This window comes from Stenella coeruleoalba (assembly GCF_951394435.1).
Source record: "Stenella coeruleoalba genome assembly, chromosome: 8".
NCBI classification, from domain to species: Eukaryota; Metazoa; Chordata; class Mammalia; order Artiodactyla; family Delphinidae; genus Stenella; species Stenella coeruleoalba.
The window spans coordinates 83575620-83599822 of record NC_137154.1 but is presented as its reverse complement, the minus strand read 5'-3'; the positions used below and the strand labels follow the sequence as shown (position 1 = coordinate 83599822).

Below are 24203 nucleotides of genomic sequence, written 5' to 3'. Positions count from 1 at the left end.
GAATTTTTATCACTATAGCATGAATAATTCATTCAGTCCTCAAATGTCACAATGAACATCAAGTTGTTTTACATAATACATTCTTGATGGAGTTTCAAGAAGCCAGCAATCCAGGGATGCAGCAGAGAAGGCAACGTTTGGAAAGGAATTTCATATAAATTTATCATTTAATCAGGAAGGATAAAATAAGTGGAGAGAAAAGACTGAGAAATAAAAGTGTGGGGTTTTTAAAAACCAAAAATAGGAAAAAAAGCAAAACGAACACACTTGCCACTGGGGACAGAGGGGGAAAAAAACAGAAGATAGCCAAAAACAGATGGTCTGGTGGGGGGGCAGGAGGGGAAATTAGGAACCTCATAAGTATAGGAATTGAATTTGAAACTGTAGTAAAATGGTATTACATTTCAGAACCATAATAAATATTTACAATTTTCAAGGACTCTGGGAACATTTTCAATGTTATCTGAGTGAGGAATCTTGAATGAAATATAATAGCTATTAGAATTCTACCTTTGAATGTTTATTAGTTGATGAGAGTACTCCTCCTTCTAGTATCCCTTTCTTTTGAGATTGACCATATTATGGTAATCCAGCCAAATGAAATTTTCAAGCCCTTTATGGAACAGGCTGTTAATTACCTATCCAACTGCTGTTCTCTCATTTTTTCTTGCTAATAGAACCCTAATTTTATTTTTCTCCAGATAGAGTGTAGCTTATCAAGATCTCTTCATCTCAGGGAGGATGGGTCTCATACCAGCCCCATGGAATTAATCATCACTAGCTTACACTAGTCATAGTAATCCCACTCCCTTTAGCTAATGATTGGCCTGGGGTAAGCATATGTAAGAGTTTTCTATTGCTGTTGTACCAAATTATCACAAATTTATTATTTCACAGTTCTGTAGGCCAGAAGTTGGGGTTGGCTCACTTGGTTTCTCTGCTCTGAGTTTTTAAGGACAGAATCAAGGGGTTGACTGGCTGGGCTCTTATCAAAATGCTCTGGGAAGGATCTGCTTCCATGTTTATTCATGTTGTTGGTAGAATCCGGTTCCTTGAGGTTGTAGGACTGAGGTCCCCATTTCCTTGTTGGCTATCAGCTGGGGGCTGCCCCTAGCTCATAGGAGCATCTTTTCAGTCTTTGCACATGGACCATTGCATCTCAGAGACAGCAAGGGTGTGTTGAACCTTTCACACTTGGAAACTTTCTGACTTTTGCTTGGTCTCTCTTGCTCCAGCCCTGGTAAACATTTTGCTCTTAAGGACTCATGTGGTTATGTTGGACGCCTAGATAATTTATTTAAAGTTTTGCAAACAATTATATCTGCATATTCACAGATTCCCAGGATTAAGGTGTGGATATCTTTGGGAGTCCATTATTCTGCCTACCATTATATGTAACACATAAATATTCAAAGAAAAAAGGGGAATTCCATTGGAGGCTTCATTTCCTAGGTGAAAAGATAGAGACTCTGCTCTTTTTATCCAGCTAGAGACGCTAGTGGGGGACAATGTGTCTGGAGTGGCAGCAGCTACCTTGTAACCAGGAGACGTCAAGAATGAAGATAAAAGTCAACATACCAAGGATAGTGGAGCAGGAGACTAGAAAGCACCTAGGTCCTCTTGATGATATTTTTTATTAATTATTTAATTTATTTATTTTTGGCTGTTTTGGGTCTTTGTTTCTGTACGAGGGCTTTCTCTAGTTGGGGCAAGTTGGGGCCACTCTTTATCGCGGCCTCTCTTGTTGCAGAGCACAGGCTCCAAATGTGCAGGTTCAGTAGCTGTGGCTCACGGGCCCAGTTGCTCCCCGGCATGTGCGATCTTCCGAGACCAGGGCTTGAACCCGTGTCCCCTGCATTGGCAGGCAGATTCTCAACCACTGAGCCACCAGGGAAGCCCTTGATGATATTTTTGAATAGCAGAACCATGCCAGTGATTGCTTTTGTCTGGATGGCTTGTCATTTGATGAAAAGTAATGATTTGTTTACAAGCAATCAGTTCAGTTTTCTGTCACTGGCAACCAAAAGCAATCTAAATGTTATGTTGCTCCTAGCCCTGATTTCTGGAACTGTACTGTGGGACACATCTCTACTTTTCTACACTTTAAAATGTAGTGTTGGCCAATCTGATTAAATTAATTTATATTGTAATTCATAATAAATGTCTTCAGTGGTGGTGTCAACCTTAGCTTCACCTTGAGGCTGTATTCAGAATTACAGAGTCCAGGAAGAGGGTCCAGAGGTCAGCAAACTATAGCCCATGAGCCAAAGCCTGCTGGCATAAGCCATGGAGTTAAGAAAGGTTTTCATAGTCTTTTTTTTTTGACCTGCACCACACGTCATGTGGGATCTTCCCTGACCAGGGATCGAACCCATGCCCCCTGCATTTGGACCGCAGAGTGTTAACCACTGGGCCACCAGGGAAGTCCAAAAGGCTTTCGTATTCTAAAAGATTGTAACTCCACACCACCTGCCCCTCAACAACAACAAAAAAAAAGAATATGTGACCACAAAACTGAAAGTTTATTATCTGGGCCTTTATGGAAAAATCATGCCAACCTCACTAGTCCCAAAGAGGATTCACCTATCATGAAGTTGAGACTGGGGTTTTACTAAGGAAAGAGTTATTAGGTAAGCATTCAATACCTTTGAAAAATTATTATAAATCACTGTGTAAAGCTTTTGGCACAGGTAAAGATGAATTCTACCTTCAAATTAGGTTTCTTTTCAGTTCAACATTTATTGAATTTCTATTATTACAAGAGTATGGAAGACACTGGAGTTACATAATGAATAAAACAGGGTCTTAATGTAGCTAGAAATCACTTCAGGGAGTCATCTTCTCTGGCAGAAATTATTCACACAATATTCTGAGCAAAAGATAAGGGCCTGTATAAAAAGGATTGCATGCAAAATTTCATATGGATTGGGAATTCCCTGGCAGTCCAGTGGTTAGGACTTGGCTCTTTCACTGAGGGGGCCTGGATTTGATCCCTGGTTGGGGAACTAAAATCCCGCATGCTGCACAGTGTGGCCAAATTAAAAAAAAATTTTTATATGTATCTGCTTTTTCCTAAGGATATGAAAATAAGGATGGACAGCAAGTGGTTGGAAATTTGGGCCTGTAACTCAGGATCAGAAGAGTAGAAAAGGAATGAACAACCATTTAATAGCTACTTTATATATGTTAGTTAAATTGTTATATCAATCCCCAAAGGTAAATGCTGTTTTGCAATTTCTGCTTCACGTCATACTCCAATGACCATATTGCTTTCACTAAATCAAACTGTCTCCTAAAGAGAAGCAGGGACTGAAGATAAGATTAGAAGAGTCACAAATCTCTTTAAAATTCTGGAGAGCCAGATAGGGAGACTGTAGAATAAAAGAGTCAAACACAAAACCTGAAGGATTGCCTGCATTTAATCATGGAAAAAGGAGAGAAGCTAGTGAAAAACTCTGAAAACAAGTGATCAGAATGTGTAAGGAAAACTAGGAGAGAATTGTTTCACAGAGGCCAGGAAATTTAAAAGGTTTAAAAGCTCCAGTACCTTCAAGCAGGGTGGATGCAGAGATGAAATAAACTGAATTTGGTCAACAGGACATAAGGTGATATTTTGTTTTGCTGTCCAATTTTTTTCCCTTTTTAAAATTAATTTTTATTGGAGTATAGTTGCTTTACAATGTTGTGTTAGTTTGTACTGTACAGCAAAGTGAGTCAGCTATACATATACATATATCCCCTCTTTTTCGGATTTCCTTCCCATTTAGGTCACCACAGAGCACTGACTAGAGTTTCCTGTGCTATACAGTAAGTTCTCATTAGTTATCTATTTTATACATAGTATCAATAGTGTGTATATGTCAATCCCAGTCTCCCAATTCATCCCACCCCCTACCCTCCTTTCCCCCCTGGTATACCTACGTTTGATTTCTACATCTGTGTCTCTTTCTGCTTTGCAAATAAGTTCATCTATACCATTTTTTCTAGATTCCACATATATGCATTAATATACGATATTTGTTTTTCTCTTTCTGACTTACTTCACTCTGTGTGACAGTCTCTAGGTTCATCCATGTCTCTACATTGTTGTCCAATTTGGTAGCCACTAGCTAAATGCAGCTATTTACATTTAAATTAATTAAAAAGTCAAAATTCAGCTCCTTAGTTGTATTAGCCACATATGAAATGCTCAAAAGCTACATGTGGCTAGTGGCTAGCATATTGGACAACTCAAAAAAAGTTTCCATCATCACAGAAAGTTCTACTGGAATGTATTTTTTTAAAGCATCCAGTAGTGCAGAAGCAAGAATGCAATGGGGAGATTTAACATGTTTTCCCTTATGCCGTCTATAGTAGTTTGCAACATCTGGTTGATTTGATTTCTCTAGCTTGAGTTTGTGTCTTCACTTTTGCTATTCATTTTCAGTCTCACACTCGTTTTACTGGACTATTGCAATGGCTGCCTATCTGCTTCCCCAACTTGTTCCTTCCTCCTTCTAATCTTTTCTCCATACAAATCATTCATCCTCTCAACAACACTCTTGTCAATGCCACTTTTCCTGAGCAGCCAACCTTAACTTTTACTGATAGTCCACTGTGGTAGGGTGCAAATGGGGGCACTGTCTCAACACCATAAGTGATTTCCTTCCCACTCCCAAGTTTCCTTCCCTGCACTCACACAGCTCATAATCCAATGCAAGCAGCATGATTATAATACATTCATATCACACAAATAACGTTAGAGCAGGAACAATAGCTAATCATCACCCTCTCCTGTGTCTTTTATTTCTGATCTGTTACCAAATCTTTTCCCTTTTCACTTCACCACTGCAATAGCCTGTTACCTAGTCTTCTTTTAGTCTCTCCTCCTACCTTCCACCAGAAGCTCCGGTCAAATTACCCAATTTCTTTCAGGGATCCCCTTAGGCCTACAGAGCAGAATGGCGTAAATTCTTCTAAAATGTAGCACAGCCCATCTTTCCTCTCCTACCTCCCTCAACATTCTTCCACACATCTTTCTATCACCCGGTAGTATTCACCATTCCCCTGGCACATTCACGCATATTCACCTCCCACTCTCTTGTCTATGCGGTGTCATCTTTCAGACCCCAAGCTTCTCTCCCATTCCCTTAAGACTCAGGAGGTAAGACGCACAGAGCCCAAGGCGGAGGGGGTCATTACTCAGGGACCGAGGGACAGAAACCTGTTTGATCGTGTCCATTTGGGGAGCTACCCCAAATAAGCTGCACTAACAACCCTTGCTATGCCCCTCGCAAAAGTCAACCTAATTTTCACTGTAACGGAGAGCGAGCCCTTCTCTAGTCAAAGACTCTTGGCAGAGAAACAGGCACTAAAAGCTCTGGGAGGCGAAAGGGATTGTGGGAACGCCGGTCATCTCCCCGCAGACTCATGGGAAATGTAGTGCAGTTTTCTCCAACATGGCTGCGCCCAGGAGAGTTGATGTGCTTGTACCCTCTGCGGCTTCTGGGGATAGAGTGGGAGAAACTGCCGAAGGAGAGAGCACCCGCGTGGCGAGAACCCAGCCTGAGTCAAGGCGGAGGTTTGTGGCACTTCTTATTGGCGGACATGATGGATGCAAATCGCCGCTTTCTCTTTTTTTTTTTTTTTTTTTTTTGCCGCTTTCTCTTTTTGGCCTCTTCCGGTCTCCTCTATCTGCCTCAAGAGCTTCGGACCTCACCAGGGAGAGGAGGGATGGTCCGTGGGCAGTAGGTTGTCTGTGCATGGGGTGGTCCTGTCAGAGTTTGAGGTGCACGTGCTTGTATTTGTTGCGGGTGCTCACGTTGTGTCTGTGTCAATGTTCTGTTTCTTTTGGGGTTGGAGACAGGCGGTTGCAACCTGAGGAGTGTTGGTCAGTGGTGTTAGCTTTAGGGTTTTTTTTGACCCTGCCAATGCAGTGAAGAAAGGATGTTGCTGGTGGTCTGGTAGCTTACAAAGCTGAATCTTCCTATGCCCTTTTTTGAGTAAAACCGGAGACCCCTGGGCTTGTGGTACTGTGAGCCTATAGTTTGGGCTGATTTCATTTAACAGATACTTACTGAGTACTTGCTGAACTCTAGGCACTCAAGTGATGTGCCTTCAAGTAGGTCACAGCCTTCTGGGTGAGCCCAGCACACAAACAGGGAATTATAATATAATGTGAAAATTGCAGGGATAGAGATACACATTAGATATTAATGAAAACATTGAAGAGGGCCACCAAGCTCAGAATCCTGGCAAAGAGGTTTAGGAGGTAAGATGGCAAGTTTAATAAGTTTAGGATTACTCAGTAAGCGTTTATTGAGTAACTCCTAGGTGCTAGGTCCTGTTCTACGTGCTGAGTGCTACAGGGTGAATAATACAGACCAAAAAATCTCTACTTTCTTTTTTTCTTATTTCTTATTTATTTATTTATTTACTTTATTATTGGCGGCTCGGGTGAGGCACGTGGGATCTTCGTCGAGGCATGCGGGATCTTTCTTTGTCGCGTGAGCTTCTCTCTAGTTGTGGCGCGTCGGTTCCAGGGTGCGTGGGCTCTGTAGTTTTCTGCACGAGGGCTCTAAGTTGAAGCACGCGAGCTCAGTAGCTGTGGCGCGAGGGCTTAGTTGCCCTGCGGCATGTGGGATCTTAGTTGCCCCGCCAGGGATTGAACCCTCGTCCCCTGCATTGTAAGGTGGATTCTTTACCACTGGACCACCAGGGAAGTCCCAGAATCTCTACTTTCATAGAGCTTACCTTCCTAGTAAGTTAAAGGAGGAAGACAGAATAAAGACAATTACTGAGGGCATTAGAAAATATAGAGTAGGTATTCTTCAAAGAATTAAAATGAGGTGATATGACAGTGATGGGTCAATTTTTTCTAATCATTAAAAAAAATTTTTTTTAAATAGGTAATGCAATTTGAATAGCTGCTAAATTCAAAACTTACAAAAGAGGAGCTTCTCATTCCTGTACCTACTCTACCTGTTTTCCCTTCCTGGTGGCAACCCATATCACTGATATCTTGTATGTTCTAGAAACCTGTATGTATAATTTGTATGCCTGTACTGTACTTTATAACCAGGGCTCATTTGATAGGAATTGAAGTTGTTTCCAATCTTTGCTATTAATTAAATTTAATTTACATACTAGCATAGGAACATTTGTCTATACTGCTTGGTTCATTTAGGCTGTCTTATTTAAGGAGAGCATAGACACACATATTACCATTACCATTTAGGCAATATCCAATAGGATGTGTTGGGGTTAAACTTACTAACAGAGCAGATGTGATTTATAAACCCTTGTTATCCTATGGAGAGTGTGCTTAGGCTGGACTCAGCATGGCTGGTGTTCTAATAAATAGTGACCTGGCTCCTGTAACATCCCATAACAGTCCCGTAACATGGCAAGGAGCACGCAAGCCTTTGTGCAAATCCCTTGTGGGAAATCCCTTGGCCAGAGAAGTGGCCTTGTTAGAAAGGGGCACCTCCACATCTCAGCAGCTGGTATCAGCCTATTCCTTGGTGAGGTGACTCTACTGGTCTTTCTTCACATGGAGTAATATTGCCTCACTGAGGGAAGAAGGGAAAGGGGATGACAGAAATGTGATTATGAGGCTCCATCTACTGGTGCTGGACTCTAAGTGTCAGACTTGAAAAAATGTATTCAGCATCATCTTTTTTCTCATTTCTTCCACTTTGCAGTCTTTGCTCATGTAACATATTTAGAAAAAAATTCTTAGTAGATTCATCCCTGTTCTTCATTGCTAACTGCAAAAATGATGATCTTGGAATGGAGTGGCAATAAGATAATTCTTTTGAGGGTGCTCAGCTTTTCTTGGTCTTCCTAAACAAGTCTTATCTGGCTCTTCTGGAAATTAACAGTAATTTAGTAATAGACGTATTTAATACTTTTTACAAAGTTATGAGACAGTGTCAAAGAATAACACAGCCAGACATTAGTTAAAGCAGTGAAAACAGACTTTATTTAGTAATTATTGACAGTAGGAGAAAGAGCTAAACTCCATTCCAGTTTGTGTGGAAGTGATTAGGGGGTGTGTGTGTGGGTGCTCAGTAGAGTCGGAGAAGTAAAAAATTATAAAGGGTGGGTCAGTGTAAATGCAGTTAGGCCAGCTGGCAGTTGTCAAAGTTAGGATTCCATCCTGTCACAGAGACTGAGAGACAGAGGCCCTGTCCTTCCTGATGATTACATTTCAAAGGGGGAATTCCCTGGCAGTCCAGTGGTTAGGACTCCGTGCTTTCACTCGGAGGGCGCAGGTTCAATCCCTGGTGGGAGAACTAAGATTTTGCAAGCCTCATGGTGCCGTGAAAAAAACAAAACAAAATAAAAAACATTTCAAAGGAATGGTTCTCAGGTTCTTGAGAGAGACATGTCTGAGTTGCAGGAGATACATGTTCACAATTGTAAGCTGGTTTTTCTTTCTTTTTTTTTTTTTTTGTGGTACACTGGCCTCTCACTGTTGTGGCCTCTCCCGCTGTGGAGCACAGGCTCCGGACGCGCAAGCCCAGCGGCCATGGCTCACGGGCCCAGCTGCTCCGCGGCATGTGGGATCCTCCTGGACTGGGGCGTGAACCCGTGTCCCCTGCATCGGCAGGTGGACTCTCAACCACTGCGCCACCAGGGAAGCCCTGTAAGCTGGTTTTTTTGGGCAATTTTATTTAATTAATTTATTTTTTGGCTGAATTGGGTCTTCGCTGCTGCATGCGGGCTTTCTTTCTAGTTGCGCCGAATGGGGGCTACTCTTCGTTGTTGGGCTTCTCATTGTGGTGGCTTCTCTTGTTGTGGAGCACGGGCTCTAGGTGCGCAGGCTTCAGTAGTTGTGGCACGCGGGCTCTGTAGTTGTGGCTCACGGGCTGTAGAGCGCAGGCTCAGTAGTTGTGGCGCACGGACTTAGTTGCTCTGCAGCATGTGGGATCTTCCTGGACCAGGTCTCGAACCCGTGTCCCCTGCATTTGCAGGAGGATTCTTAACCATTGTGCCACCAGGGAAGTCCCGTAAGCCGTTTTTAATAAGTGCTTTAAAAAAGAAGGGAGGTCAGGGGCCTATTGTTAGGAGATGTTAGAACAAATAGTAAAATATCCAGGCAGCATTTTAAGTTTTCTCAGGCAGCCATTTTAATGGGGAGCTGGGGTCATCCTAGGGTATGGCTTTATGCTGCTATAAGCTAGAGTTTGGTGAAGTTTTTTAGTGCAGGGTTTGGATGGAGTTATGTGCCAAGAATAGGCACTATTTTTCCTGTTTTATAGGTGAAGAAACCTAAGCACAGAAATAAGTAAGTAACTCGCACAGGGTCATATAGCTAGTAAATTGTAAACCTGAGGTTTAAACCTAGAACCTGGACCCCTAAACACTGTGCTATACCGTCTCAAAAAACTGAAGGAGGCTCTGGGGAAACAAAAATATGATTTAATTCTTGTCATCAAAGAGCTCATAGTCCAGTGGAAGGGGACAAACATTAGAACAAATAATTAGTGCAATGTTAAAAATATATATTCAGCTGTCCCCTTCCTATGTAATGATGACTCCTAAACCTTTCTGTCTAACCTCATTTCTTCTCATTTTTCCACTTTATGTTTTTCATCTGCCAGCCAGACATTGCAACTGTGTATCTGAACGGTACTTCAAACATTATATCCTAAATCTGACTTATCACCTCCCTTACTGAGCAGCTCTTCCTGACCCTCTTCTGACTTTCCAGTTTTGGAATGACATCACTAGCCTCTCAGTCACTCAGACTCTGTCCTGCTAGTAACTGATCTCTGATTCTTCTCTCCCTCATGTCCGAGTAGTCATCAGGACTATTGATTATTCTTGAACTTTTCTTTTGCCCTCTCCCCTTCTCTCCCTATTTCCTTTCTTCCTACATACAGCCTTCACCCTAGATCAGGCCAACATTTTTACTTGTTAAGCAGGGTTATTGCAAGTCCTTTTGCCTCTCATTTCCCTATTGTGCTGTCCAGCCAGCCTGTTTTACTGGCCTTACCTCCTATCACATCTGCTCCATGTATTAGTTAAACTGGATTACTGGCCGTTGTTTCAATAGTCTCAGCATTTTTCTCTGTACATAAAGATTAATAATTAGAGTTTTGACTGTTTGAGAGCTATTTTGGAATATGATTTATTTTTATTTTTATTTTTTTGCGCTGCGCTGGTCTCTCACCGTTGTGGCCTCTCCCGTTGCGGAGCACAGGCTCCGGACGTGCAGGCTCAGCGGCCATGGCTCACAGGCCTAGCCGCTCCGCGGCATGTGGGATCTTCCCGGACTGGAGCACGAACCCGTGTCCCCTGCATCGGCAGGCGGACTCTCAACCACTGCGCCACCAGGGAAGCCCTGATTTTTTAAAAAATAAATTTATTTATTTTATTTATTTTTGGTTGTGTTGGGTCTTCATTGCTGTGTGTGGGCTTTCTCTCGTTGCAGTGAGCGGGGGCTACTCTTCGTTGAGGCATGCGGGCTTTTCATTGCAGTGGCTTGTCTTGTTGCAGAGCACGGGCTCTAGGTGCGTGGGCTTCAGTAGTTGTGGCACGTAGGCTCAGTAGTTGTGGCTCGTGGGCTCTAGAGTGTAGGCTCTAGAGTTGTGGCGCACGGGCTTCGTTGCTCCGCGGCGTGTGGGATCTTCCAGGACCAGGGCTCGAACCTGTGTTCCCTGCATTGGCAGGCGGATTCTTAGCCACTGCACCACCAGAGAAGTCCCTGGAATATAATTTTATTTAACTTCTTAAACTTATTTCATTTGCTAACTTTGAAGACTTTCAAGTGGGTGAAGAGTGGAATCAGTGGATAAGCCAATATTCTCTGCTCTAAAAAATTATGTCTACTACTCACTGTCTTTGCCAGACACATCTATTTCTATTTTTAGCTTCTTTTCTTTATTGCCTCACTGGATACCCTCCCTTCCACGTGACTGTATATTTCTTGTCCTTTGATACTCAGCTCAAGTCCCCTTTTGTTTTGAAGTTCTCCCAAACTTTTCCAGTTGACATTGATCTTATCTTTTTTGTCTCTAATTTGTATCACATCTAAAGACCATTAATACTTAATTATCTAAAGACACGTCATATTCTTTCATTGTTTAATGTTTGTTTTCCTCAACTAACTTATAAACTGGTTGAAAGCATAAACTATGTATTATATTTGTATGCTGTAGAGTGCTGAGACCATAAGTAGGCATGTGTATATTCACTCATTATCATTTGTTTATCCCTTCAACAAATTTTTGTTGAGCACCTACTGTGTGCTGGCATTCCTTGGAGTTTACATCCTGATGGAGGAATTAAGCCAGCAAATTAATCATCACAAATTGTGTTAAGTTCTGTGAACAAAATAAAATAGACTTCTATAATAAAGCATAATGTAGGGTGCTGATTTGGATAGTGCAAAGACCTTTTTTGGAATAGCACTCAGTAACTACTTGCTGATTGACATATTTCAAAAAAAATGAAAACACAATTCTATGGGGTTCTTATACCTGTTATTTTAAAAATTATAGATACAAAAATATATAACATATAGCTTAAAAATAATAAAACAAACACCTAAACCACCACCTAGCTTAAATATTTTTGATGCCTCTATGTGTCCCTTTCATATCACAGTTCTGTCCTCCCCCCATGAAATAACTTCTCTCCTGAACTTTGCGTTTATCATTTCCTTGCTTTTCTTTGCATTATGCTACATATGTATTTCTAAACAACATATGGCTTACTTTTGGATTTTGAACTTTATATAATGGAATCATACTGTATATTCTTCTGTAAATTTTGTCTGTTTGTTTCTCCCTTTTTTCCTTTCCTAACATTATGTTGTGAGATTTGTTTGTGGCACATTTTACCTTGGACTTCATAAGTAAAGGGAACGCATGTGGGAAAATATCTCACTTAATAGCACTAAAGCATTGACATGTTTTGTAGAACCTACCAGAGATGCTATTAGATGTTCTTGCTTCTTTGTTACCTTCTTAAATATTCCTTTATTGTCCATGCATCTGTTTGTTCTCACTTCTCTTTGTTGGTGACAAGTATGGTAACCATTTAAAAATTATCGCATAGAAATATTTATAAACTATAAAATACATGAATAGTATTATTATAACTGTTTCTTGGGACTCTTTAAGGTTGACATTTTATACTTTTTTTTTTTTTTAAGTATTGCCATGGACAGCAACCACCAAAGTAATTACAAACTCAGTAAAACTGAGAAGAAGTTCTTAAGGAAACAGATTAAAGCCAGGCATACTTTGCTGAGACATGAAGGCATTGAGACAGTATCCTATGCTACTCAGGTGACCTAAAACTATTATTATCATTTGAATGTAAATGTATTGCCATGTTAGTGTGTTCTAAGTAATATTTCTTAATAATTGCTCAGAGAAGAAGGCTATAATTGTTCCATCATGTGTTACGATCTGTGTTAAATATACATATGATAAGACCTGCTAACTTTCTATTTGGGGACATAGCCTAGTATAGTTTGAATTTCCACTGAGGAAGTTGTAATTCTGTATTAATAACAATAACACTATACAACTGTTTACAGTTTACAAAGCATACTTATATTCATTATTATATTTAATTCCCTAGAAATCCTTATGAGGTAGATGAGAAAACTAAGGTTCTGAAAGGTTGTGATATGTCCATTGATATAAGGTGCTGAATAGAAACCTAAAGCTAGATCTTTTGTACCCTAATGCAGTCTTCTTTCTTCTATTCCTAACTTCATCTCTATTATAAAGTATTTGATTATATGCTGTGAAACATTTCTTATTTATGAGACCTCATTTACAAAGCCTTTTTATTTTCTTATGGGCAATGATTAAATGATATATATGTATGTATGTATAGATACCCCCCCACCCGCCTTCCACACACACACACACACACACACACACACAAACACACACACACACACACATACACACAAACTCTTCCTGGGCTATGAATGAGAAGAACTTATTTTAACTCTTAGCTTCTCCACGTATTTGTACATGAGCAGTACCCTTTGACTTCAGCTTTCTTCATTTGTAAGGACATAGTATTACATACTTTTTATTCCATTGGATTGTTACATTCTAAAGAGAACACGTATATGATAGTACTTCTTAGTCATTAAAATACCACATGAATGTAAAGTATTCTTATCATATTCTTTCTGGTTGTAAAGATATAGGATAACAGTAGTAAGGCAGCTTAGCTAGCATCTAACTGAGGACCAAAGACATACAATTTAGGAGGTGAAGCTGGGATTAAAATTTAGACCTCTTGATTCTCAGACCAGTACTCTTCTCTAATGCTTTTTCTGTCTTCCGTACTGCATCATAGTTTAGGAATGAGTGCTCTATTTAGGGAGATTTAATATTAGCAGGTAAAAGGCCCAGACTTATATTTTCTTAAATATTAATAACTTCAGGCCCTCTCACCCGTGGCATCCACGCACAGTGTGCCTCACGCCCAGGTTCCTGCACTGTTCCCTCGCAGCCATGAGACGCCAGGTGCTCCTTCTGCTCCTGCCACCCGTGCTGGCCACACTGGGGGCTCGGGGGCTCCATGACCGATGAAATACAGTGTAACGTGATGAGGCAAGCTGCCTGTGGTGGGAGATGCATTCCTGTGGCCTGGCTCTGCAACGGAGGGCAGGAGTGCCTGGATGGGGCGGACGAGCAGTGTGCTTTGCAGGTGCGAAATCTTCATCAAGCGCTAATCACTGAAGAAACAGTTGTAAGGTATCATCCAAAAAAACCAGCATCATGGAGAATTTTTCCTTTCCTGAAGTACACCTTCAATAAAAGCACATATACATGAAAAAAAAAACAAACCCAATAACTTCAGAGAATTTAAACCAAATCCCTCAAAAAAGGATGGAGTGGATAATAGATTAGAATTAATGTCTGCACGCACTTCCTGCCAAGACCACTGAGGCTGTGAGGCATTCAGAAGATTTATGATATACCCTATTTTCATCAATTCTCAAGCATAACTGGCATTTTTTCCCCTTACAGGGGTTGTGAAGACAAGTGGTAAGAAAAGAAATGGGTTAAGTTTCTTTGCTGCCTCTGAAACTTGTTTCTGGTTGAGGTTGACTTTTTTCTTCAGATCTCTAGAAGCTTTAATCATATTTTATAGTATTGTATTAATGTGTTTATTAGTGTGTGTGTGTATACTTACATACATATAAAGTATTGGCTGCCCCATGAAAGAACAGAGCTTTACTTATTATCCAATTTTTTTTTTTTTTTTTTTTTTTTGCGGTACGCGGGCCTCTCACTGCTGCGGCCTCTCCCGTTGCGGAGCAACAGGCTCCGGAACCGCAGGCCCAGCGGCCATGGCTCACGAGCGCAGCCGCTCCGCAGCATGTGGGATCCTCTCGGACCAGGGCACGAACCCGTGTCCCCTGCATCGGCAGGCGGACTCTCAACTACTGCGCCACCAGGGAAGCCCTATTATCCAATTTTATAATAATTGTTTTATATTCTTTTAAAACAGTGTTCTAGATATTCCCATTTTATGCATATGAAGCTAAAACATTATGTTCTACACATAAATCAGGTGTTGGCAGACTACTGTCTTCAGGTCAAATCTGGCTTGTGAGATAAGAATGAGTTTTCCATTTTTAAGGGTTGTTTAAGAATAAAACAAGACTATGTGGCAGAGGCTTATATGACCTGTGAAGCTTAAAATATTTACTATCTGGCCCTTTTCAGAAAAGTTTTGCCAATACCTGGTATAAATGATGAAACTGATGAGTGTAGGCCATCAGTTGTTTACTTTTGTTATGCTACAGAGTTTAAAGATCTTAATGCTGTGTAGAATGTTTTTTAAGTACAGAGACTATAATGGCACTAGGCTATAAGCATCAGAATAAAAATAGAAAACCTCCCCTACCTAATTCCTTGAGTAAAGTTGAACAGGATTGCAAATGACAGGAAGTAAGCATGATATTTACAAAGGAAAAAAATTTAATTGCAAAATGACTGAATAACCCACAAACAGAGGAAATTTTTCCTGTTTTATGTTCAATAGAACTTGTAATTGTTTTTTTCTTCCAGCCAGTACCTTTACCTTTAGTTTTTAGTAAACATTGTATAATGGTTATATCAAAAAATATGGATTCTGGAAACTGACAGAAGTAAATTTGAAACCCAGCTCCAACTAATCACCATCTTAACCTCATTTTTCTGATTTTTAGTTTCTTTCTGTATGAAGTGGGGCTTATATTACCCACTTTGTAGGATTGTTGTGAAGATTATGTTAATGAAGATTGAGTAGGTAAAAACATATAGCACAGTGTCTAGCAAAAAAGCAAGTATTGGGCTTCCCTGGTGGCGCAGTGGTTGAGAGTCCGCCTGCCGATGCAGGGCACACGGGTTCGTGCCCCGGTCTGGGAAGATCCAGCATGCTGCGGAGCAGCTGGGCCCGTGAGCCATGGCCGCTGAGCCTGCACGTCCAGAGCACAGGCTCCGCAATGGGAGAGGCCACAACAGTGAGAGGCCCGCGTACCACAAAAAAAAAAAAAAAAAAAAGGCAAGTATTATGTAAATCCTTGTTTCTTCTCTCTGCCTCCTCTTTCTGTTTCATTGTGTTAAATTTATGAGCAGTGAAAGCTATCTTTTAATTTGTATGTATATGGTCATTAAGAAATGAATATTTTACTGAAAAGGCTATTAAAAATCAGTATTATTTACAATATCTTATTTTTAAATTTCATTTAAAAATAACAGATTGATATCAATTGCTCATGTTACTTTCTTTTTTTTTGTTTTTTTTAGAGCCTGATTGTTGCCAATGGTGGTTTGGGTAACCGAGTGAGTAGGAACCAACTGCTCCTGGTGTTAGAGAAGTGTGGATTGGTGGATGCTCTCTTAATGCCACCTAATAAGCCCTACTCATTTGTAAGATACAAAACTGTAGAAGAATCCAAGAAAGCCTATGATACTCTCAATGGAAAAGAAATAGTGGATGACTTAGGACAAAAGATTATTCTGTACTTGAATTTTGTGGAAAAAGGTATATCATACAGGTATCTTTTTAAAAATGGTTTTTGCTTTTGTGTGTTTTCTTTTCTTACCTCAGTTGGAAGTTTCAGTTATTGTGAAACAGAATTGAATGTCAGTTAAGCAACCCCTTTTTGTTTAACAAACATTCTTTAAGTGCCTAGTTTGTACAGGCATGGGACTAGTAGTTGAAGGGAGGTGATTAGACATAGCTTACCAACCTAACAATACATTTATTATGTATGCATGTTATTTTGGAGCCCTGCTATCTAATTGTGTCTTTCAAAATTTATTGTTGAGGATTTAGATCACCAATTTATTTTACAGTGTCTACCCAGAAGCTTTCAATGAGTCACTTAGGAATTAATTGTGATCCAAATGATTACGTGCCAAGGTTCATGATTATGGAGGAGCAACTTTAGCTACCAAAGATCCCCAAAGCTTTAGAGTGGCGATGTCCAGTAGAACATTCTGTGATGATGGAAATATGTTCATATTTTATATCTGTACTGTCCAACACGATTGTTTGGTTTTTAAATTTAATTTTATTTAAATTAATTAAGTTAACTAATTTAAATAAAAGCTTTGTAGACTGATTTACAGAATTGCTGCAGGGATTATTACATCTTTTCACCACTGAGCCATGGAAATGAGATACATTGAGATGAACTTAGACTTCTAATCTCCTCCTATTATATTCATTTGCCACCTATTTAGGCAATTAAAGAGTTTTGTTTAGATATGCTGGGAGTGGGTAGGAGAGTAGAATATGATCAAATTTATGTTTTATAAAATAAGGTTCAAAGGAAACTTTAACTCCTTTATAGATATATTTTAGAAGTTATAATTCTCAGTGTCTATATGTACTTAATTTTTAAAATTTCTTTAAAAATTTCTTTAATTTATTTATTTTTGGCTGCAATTGGGTCTTCATTGCTGCACGCCGGCTTTCTCTAGTTGTAGTGAGTGGGGGCTACTCTTCGTTGCAGTGCACGGGCTTCTCACTGTGGTGGCTTCTCTTGTCATGGAGCATGGGCTCTGGGCATGCCGGCTTCAGTAGTTGTGGCACGTGGGCTTAGTAGTTGTGGCTCGCGGGCTCTAGAGCGCAGGCTCAGTAGTTGTGGTGCACGGGCTTAGTTGCTCCGCTGCATGTGGGATCTTCCCGGACCAGGGATTGAACCCATGGCCCCTGTATTGGCAGGCGGATTCTTAACCACTGCGCTACTGGGGAAATCCAATATGTACTTAATTTTAAATCTGACTTAAGCTTTCAGATTTTGAAAACTAGATTTTTTCGTATTTTGTGTTTGTGATCAGTTTTTGAAAATTGTATGCTTTAGGAATAAGTCTTTTTTTTTTTTTTTAAATTGGGGTACAGTTGTTTTACAATGTTGTAGGAATAAGTCTTAATCAAAAAATATTGTCCTTGGGTTTTCCCCCATTCAGCATGTTGAACACTGTAAGAAATTGCATGAAATGAGTTTTGGAGTGTTTTTTATTTGAAATCCTGTATTAGGTCCAGATGTACTTTTTTAATGTATTTTTTATTGAAGTATAGTTGATTTACAAGGTTGTGTTAGTGTCTGGTGTACAGCAAAGTGATTCGGTTTTATATATGTGTGTGTGTGTGTGTGTGTGTGTGTGGAAAAGAATATGAGAAAGAATATATATGTATGTATACATATATACATACATATATATTCTTTCTCATATTCTTTTCCATAATAGTTTACTACAGGATATTGAATATAGTTCCCTGTGCTATACAGTAGGACCTTGTTGTTTATCCATTCTATATATAATAGTTTGCGTCTGCTAATCCCAAACTCCCAAAACCATCCCTCTCCCACTGCCCGCCCCCCTTGGCAACCAACCACAAGTGCATTCTCTATGTCTGTGAGTCTGTTTCATTTGTGTCATATTTTGGATTCCACATATAAGTGATATCATATGGTATTTGTCTTTCTCTTTCTCACTTACTTCCCTTAGTATTATAATCTCTAGGTGCTTCCATGTTGCTGAAAATGGCATTATTTCATTCTTTTTTATGGCTGAGTAGTATTCCTGTGTGTGTGTGTGTGTGTGTGTGTGTGTGTGTGTGTGTGTGTATGTGTATGTTTGTATTTACCACATCTTCTTTATCCATTCATCTGTCAATGGACATTTATGTTGCTTCCATGTCTTGGCTATTGTAAATAGTGCTGCTATGAACATTGGGGTGCATGTATCTTTTTGAATTATAGTTTTGTCCTGATGTATGTGCAGGAGTGAGATCGCTGAGTCATATGACAACTCTATATTTAGTTTTTTTAAGAAACCACCATACTGTTGTTTTACACTCTTCTATTACTTGACCATAGGAGCAAAAATGAGTATTTAAATTTTTTTATTCAATATTTAGAATCTGGTTTGTTTATGGAGGTGCATACTGTAGATATTATGAGAAACCTTTTTTCTTAGTGAGATTTAAAGAGTGGCTTAATTGTGTTCAAACAAAATATTTAAGTAAATACTGTTCTATTTGCTATTGGTAATTGCAGTGGATAAAATGTACCATAATTTTTATCTTGGCCTTTATTTTTTGTTTTTAATATGTTGTGTGCCTTTCAGCATTCTTATTTCTAAAAATGAGGTTTGGGGTTTTATGAACTGATAAATGGCTATTGGACAGAATTATTTGTCTATGAGAACTTTAAGTTTTGTATTTTGACTATTTTAATTTCATTTCCCCAGCACAGTGGAAAGAGTTGGGGCTTCAAGCCTTGCCTCCAGGCCTCATGGTAATAGAAGACATTATTTCTTCTGAGGATGAGAAAATGCTTTTGGAAAGTGTTAACTGGACAGAAGATACAGACAATCAAAATTGTAAGTAAAACTTTAAATCTGGTATTTAAAAGTTTCTGCAAAATGCCTTATCCTCCTTTGGTTTATTAAAACTCTGTTTCCTCAAAATTACTGAAAGTACCCTGGATACAATGTTAGGTAAGTCATACCAACAATTCTTAAGAGCATTAATAATAAATAGCATTTATATAGGTATCAATTTAAAACTCCAAACTGATTAATATTTATTAGTCAACATTTGTGCAACTAACATTTATAAGCCGTTTTATATACAGTTGGTTGTCTGTTCCGTATCCATGAATTCCGTCAACCATGGATTGAAAATATTTGGAAAAAAAAGAGAAATTCCAAATAAATAAAAAAAAAAGAAAAAGAAAAAAGAAAAATTCCAGAAAGTTCCAAAAAGCAAAACTTGAACTTGCCGCATGTTGGCAACTATTAACATAGCATTTACGTCGTTATTTACAACTATTTTACATAGCATTTACGTCGTACTAGGTATTGTAAATAATCTAGAGATTATTTAAAGCATGCTGGAGGATGTGAAAGCTGTATGAAGGTTACATGCAAATACTGCACTATTTTATGTAAGAGACTTTATTGTCCTTGGATTTTGGTATTTGAGGGAACCAATCCCCCAAGGATACCCAGGGACAACCCTATATTGTCTTATTTGGTTCTCTCCACCCTAAGACAAATTTCCTATGAGGAATCAGCAGTTCAGTAACATATCATTATAATGTAGTAAGAACCTCCTGGAGAAATTTACAAATTCGTTACTTTGACTCTTTTCCAGATCATTAGCAATCTTATGAGTGGCAGTGGACATGTTTAGCTCTTTCAGATTGACTGGGTGAAACCCTTAAAAGTTTGTTTCAATTTTAGACTTAAAAGAATAGCAGCTATGAGGTAGAATGTTTCATTTTACTAAAGACAATAATTTAGCAGTTAACAAAAGTTACCATTACTAAACCAATCCTTATTCATAAAGTTGACTTTGAAATACATGAGGAATCAAATTCTTTTTCTCCTAAATAGTTTACTTTCTTCTCTTCATACAGTTCAAAAATCCTTAAAACACAGAAGAGTAAAGCATTTTGGCTATGAATTCCACTATGAGAACAACCATGTAGATAAAGATAAGCCATTACCTGGGGGTAAGTAATTGTTGTGTTTTTTTTATACATTAAAAAAAATTTTTTTAAATTTATTTATTTAATTAATTTATTTTTGGCTGCATTGGGTCTTCATTGCTGCATGCAGGCTTTCTCTAGTTGTGGCGAGTTGGGGCTACGCTACTCTTTGTTGCAGTGCGTGGGCTTCTCATTGCGGTGGCTTCTCTTGTTGCGGAGCATGGGCTGTAGGTGCATAGGCTTCACTAGTTGTGGCACGCGGGCTCAGTAGTGTGGCTCGTGGGCTGTAGAGCACAGGCTCAGTAGTTGTGGCACACAGGCTTAGTTGCTCCGTGGCTTGTGGGATCTTCCTGGACCAGGGGTCGAACCCGTGTCCCCTGCATTGGCAGGCGGATTCTTAACCACTGCACCACCAGGGAAACCCAGTAACTGTTAATAAATAATAAGGGCTGGTAAAAATTAATATATTAATAATATTAGGATATCATGGTTGAGATTATTTTTCATTTGTCATTTGTAGGTAAACTTATGAAACAGTTGATTAAATTTAAACCATTTTAATTAACTAAATAGTGTCGTTTTGTGTTAAAAATGTTATACATATAAATAAAGCTAAATTTAATTTCTCTTGAACACTATCCATACTCCCATACTCCTCTTCAGAAGTAGTACCATTAACAGTTTAGTGTATACTATTTCAATCCTTATAAATGAGTTTACATCCAAATAACCTGTAAACGTATATAGGTGTTAACACGTAGTATTACATTGTATGTTATAAATTGTATATTCATATATTACCACATTATCACAATATGTCTTAGAGATCTTATATAGGTTTTCATTTTACTGAATGTTCAATAATAGCTTATTCAGTTAATTTCCTTTTGCTAGACATTTAGGCTATTTCTAGTTTTTAGCTGTTACAAGTTGTGCTGCAGTGAATATCTTTGTATACACCTCTTTATGCATTAAAGCAAGAGTTGCTCAAGGGAAACTACTAAATTAGAATTGTGTCAGAGTTATGTTCGTTTAAAAATGTCAATAGACACTGACGAATTGCACCCTAAAAAAGCTATACCAACATACTCTCACAAAGTGTGCACCTCCTTCCCCCTACCCCTAGCAGCATGTGATATTGTAAAACTTTTAACTTTATAATCACCTGATTACTAGTGAGGTTGGCCATTTTTATTTCCTTTTCTGTGAATTCTTTTTCATCTTCTTTACCAGTTTTTTCTAATGGGTGGTCAAATATATTAATAAGAATTTGCTACATAATCAGGATATTAATCCTTTGGTAGAATTGTTCGTTGGAGTTAAATTTATCTGTATTTTTATGACTTTAATCTTATTTAAATATTTCCTTTGCCTCATGAAATAACATTTATGACTCCAATAAAAGTAAGTTAGTTCCACTTTGAAAAGCATGTTTTTTAAAGAGAAATAATTTAAAATAATTAAATTTAAAGTAAATTAATAATTTAAAATAACAAAAAAGAAAGTGGTCAGGATAATTTCCAGTATATAATATCATAAATGTTATAATCTTATTTCTGTTTTACAAAATACCAAAATTGTTGTCTGCAAAATTGTTCTTTTGTACATTTTATTTGATAAAATCAATAAAATAACTTTAAAAGATTCTTAAAATTTTGTTTTAATTTTACTTTGCTTGTGAGTTTACTGTTATGTTTGGATCTGACCACTAAACTAAAAGCTGTGTGATTTTGTTTTGTTTTGTTTTGTTTTGTTTTTGCGGTACGCGGGCCTCTCACTGTTGTGGCCTCTCTTGTTGCGGAGCACAGGCTCTGGACGCGCAGGCTCAGCGGCCATGGCTCACGGCCATGGCTCACGGGCCTAGCCGCTCCGTGGCATGTGGGATCTTCCCGGACCAGGGCACAAACCCGTGTCCCCTGCATCGGCAGGCGGACTCTCAACCACTGCGCCACCTGGGAAGCCCCAAAGCTGTGTGATTTTTATCATAGTGACTATTTTTTCATTCTTGGGTAAAACATGCAAAGTAAATATTTTAATATGTTTCACCTTTATGATTACTGGTTTCAGGTCTTCCGGACATTTGTGATAGCATTTTGGAGAAATGGTTGAAGGAAGGTTTCATTAAACATAAACCTGATCAACTGACTGTTAACCAGTATGAACCTGGGCATGGTGAATATTTCTTCTTCTAAAATTCCAGTCATATATTTCATAACTAAGTGGGTTATATAACTCTAAGATCAAAGATAGTATTTTTTAGCTCGAACTGACTCTTAATACGCTTATGTTTGTTACCTGTGTTGATTTCAATCCATTTGCAAGTCTCCGCTCAGTCTCTTGAGGCATTTGCATCTCTAAGTGTAAACAGACACAGTTGCTATTTGTGATTTTCTTTTGTTCTCCCTCAACATTTTTTTTTTAGAGAGGGAGAAGATTGCTTTAAAAACAAAGGAGGCATGTAAAGTGGAAGAAATCAAATAATTTACAGGTACATAGAAGAAGACTAACTGGTTGGATCATCATGCTCTTCTTTCTCTTCTGTCGAGAATGTGGAAGACAATTCTAGGATGACATTTTAGTAAAAAATCTTTAGGTTATTGATTTTTTGCACTTGTTAGCAGCATCTTCGTCTGATATTTGTACTAATCAAATGATATTGAGGGTTTTATTAATGGCAGGAGTTGTGGCGTTTTTTCCTTCTCTGCATTTATCAGGATGTTTTATGATAGCTTATTTACCTATCAGTCTTTCCATTGGTCTATAAGCTCCTTGAGGACAGAGATTGTGTCTTACTAGGTTTAGGTACCCTCACCATGTAGCAAGGTTCCTTTCAAGTAAGAGATACTCATTTAACATAGATTGAGAGACTGGTGGAAGAAGCCATATCTTAGTTATTGATAAGATTAGTCTTCACACCTGGCTGTTGTTTTTGTTCTACAGGTACTTGGGAATCCAGTATTCAGAGGTCAAAATGACTTTGTTAGTTATATTTCACACTTCCTCTTGGGCTGGGATTGAGTAAATGTTCTAGTTAAGGAGTGACTCTCAAATCTTGATTTTACAGTCAGGTCACAATGGTGCTTTAACATGAAGTTATATTTTTAGTTTAGACTTAGTTTAATTTTATTCACATTGACCTTAAATGTTTCCTTTTAACTAAAATTACAGTACGTTCCAGTTTATCAAATGATGTTTTCACTCTAATACTATGAGGCTATATTTAGAGTTGTCTTAAATCTACTAAAAGGAAAAATGAAGTGACCTGTTATCCTATCTTCCATCTCAGGAATTCCTGCTCATATTGACACACATTCTGCGTTTGAGGATGAGATCGTTTCTCTCAGTTTGGGGTCAGAGGTAAATATTCAAACATTTTTATTAGCTATCAACAAATGCCTTACCTTATACAATGCCCTTTTCATAGGATTTCTCACATTTCTTAATCCAAGTGAATTAAGATTTAAAAATGAAATGTAAAGGCACCATTAACAGTTTCATTTCTTACAGACTGTGAAATTATCACAGTCTCTTCTTTTAGGTGTCCAAAGTTTTATCTATCAGTTCATCAGATGCCAGGAAAAGTCCTGTAAGTTAATTTTTACATTTTACTTTTAGAAGTTAAATAAAATCCAGACTTCCATTTTGCAGTAATTTACTGTAGCAGCATTACCATCTAGTGGCTAAAGATAGTAGCTGCAGGCTATAGATGAAAGAAACAAAACTAAAATGTAAGTGTCTGGAATTGTGATAAACTTTTTCACGTATAGTATATGATTCAGTCCCTTCAACAACTTTGAGTAGTAGAGGGTAATGTCCTTATCTTTACAAATGAATAATAAGAGGTTCATGTTTATTCATTGACTTGTTTTTAATAGTTGTACTTTATTTGAACTGCTAAAGAAGCTATCAAAAGTCTGATTTAAAGCAATCCTTGCAAACTGCAGATAGAATTTTAGATAGAAATCAACTTAAAAGCTTTTGTACAGCAAAGGAAACCATAAGCAAAACGAAAAGACAACCTCAGAATGGGAGGAAATATTTGCAAATGAAGCAACGGACAAAGGATTAATCTCCAAAATATACAAACAGTTCATGCAGCTCAATATAAAAAAAAAAAAAAACCCAATTAAAAAATGGGCAGAAGACCTAAATAGACATTTCACCAAAGAAGACACACAGATGGCCAAGAGGCACTTGAAAAGATGCTCAACATCTCTAATTATTAGAGAAATGCAAATCA

At 38.4% G+C, this 24203-nt stretch overlaps 1 protein-coding gene across 1 annotated transcript in view; it reads left to right on the top strand.

Moving 5' to 3' along the window:
* The first annotated feature begins 5369 nt into the window (after positions 1-5369).
* ALKBH8 (alkB homolog 8, tRNA methyltransferase) overlaps positions 5370-24203 on the top strand; it is a 70739-nt gene continuing 51905 nt past the window's right edge. The window contains exons 1-7 of the mRNA XM_079929658.1: positions 5370-5560; positions 12146-12281; positions 15762-15999; positions 18720-18851; positions 19892-19987; positions 22031-22135; positions 23250-23320. Coding sequence (XP_079785784.1) covers positions 5439-5560; positions 12146-12281; positions 15762-15999; positions 18720-18851; positions 19892-19987; positions 22031-22135; positions 23250-23320 — 900 coding nt within the window. The 5' untranslated portion in view covers positions 5370-5438. The remainder of the gene's footprint in view (positions 5561-12145; positions 12282-15761; positions 16000-18719; positions 18852-19891; positions 19988-22030; positions 22136-23249; positions 23321-24203) is intronic.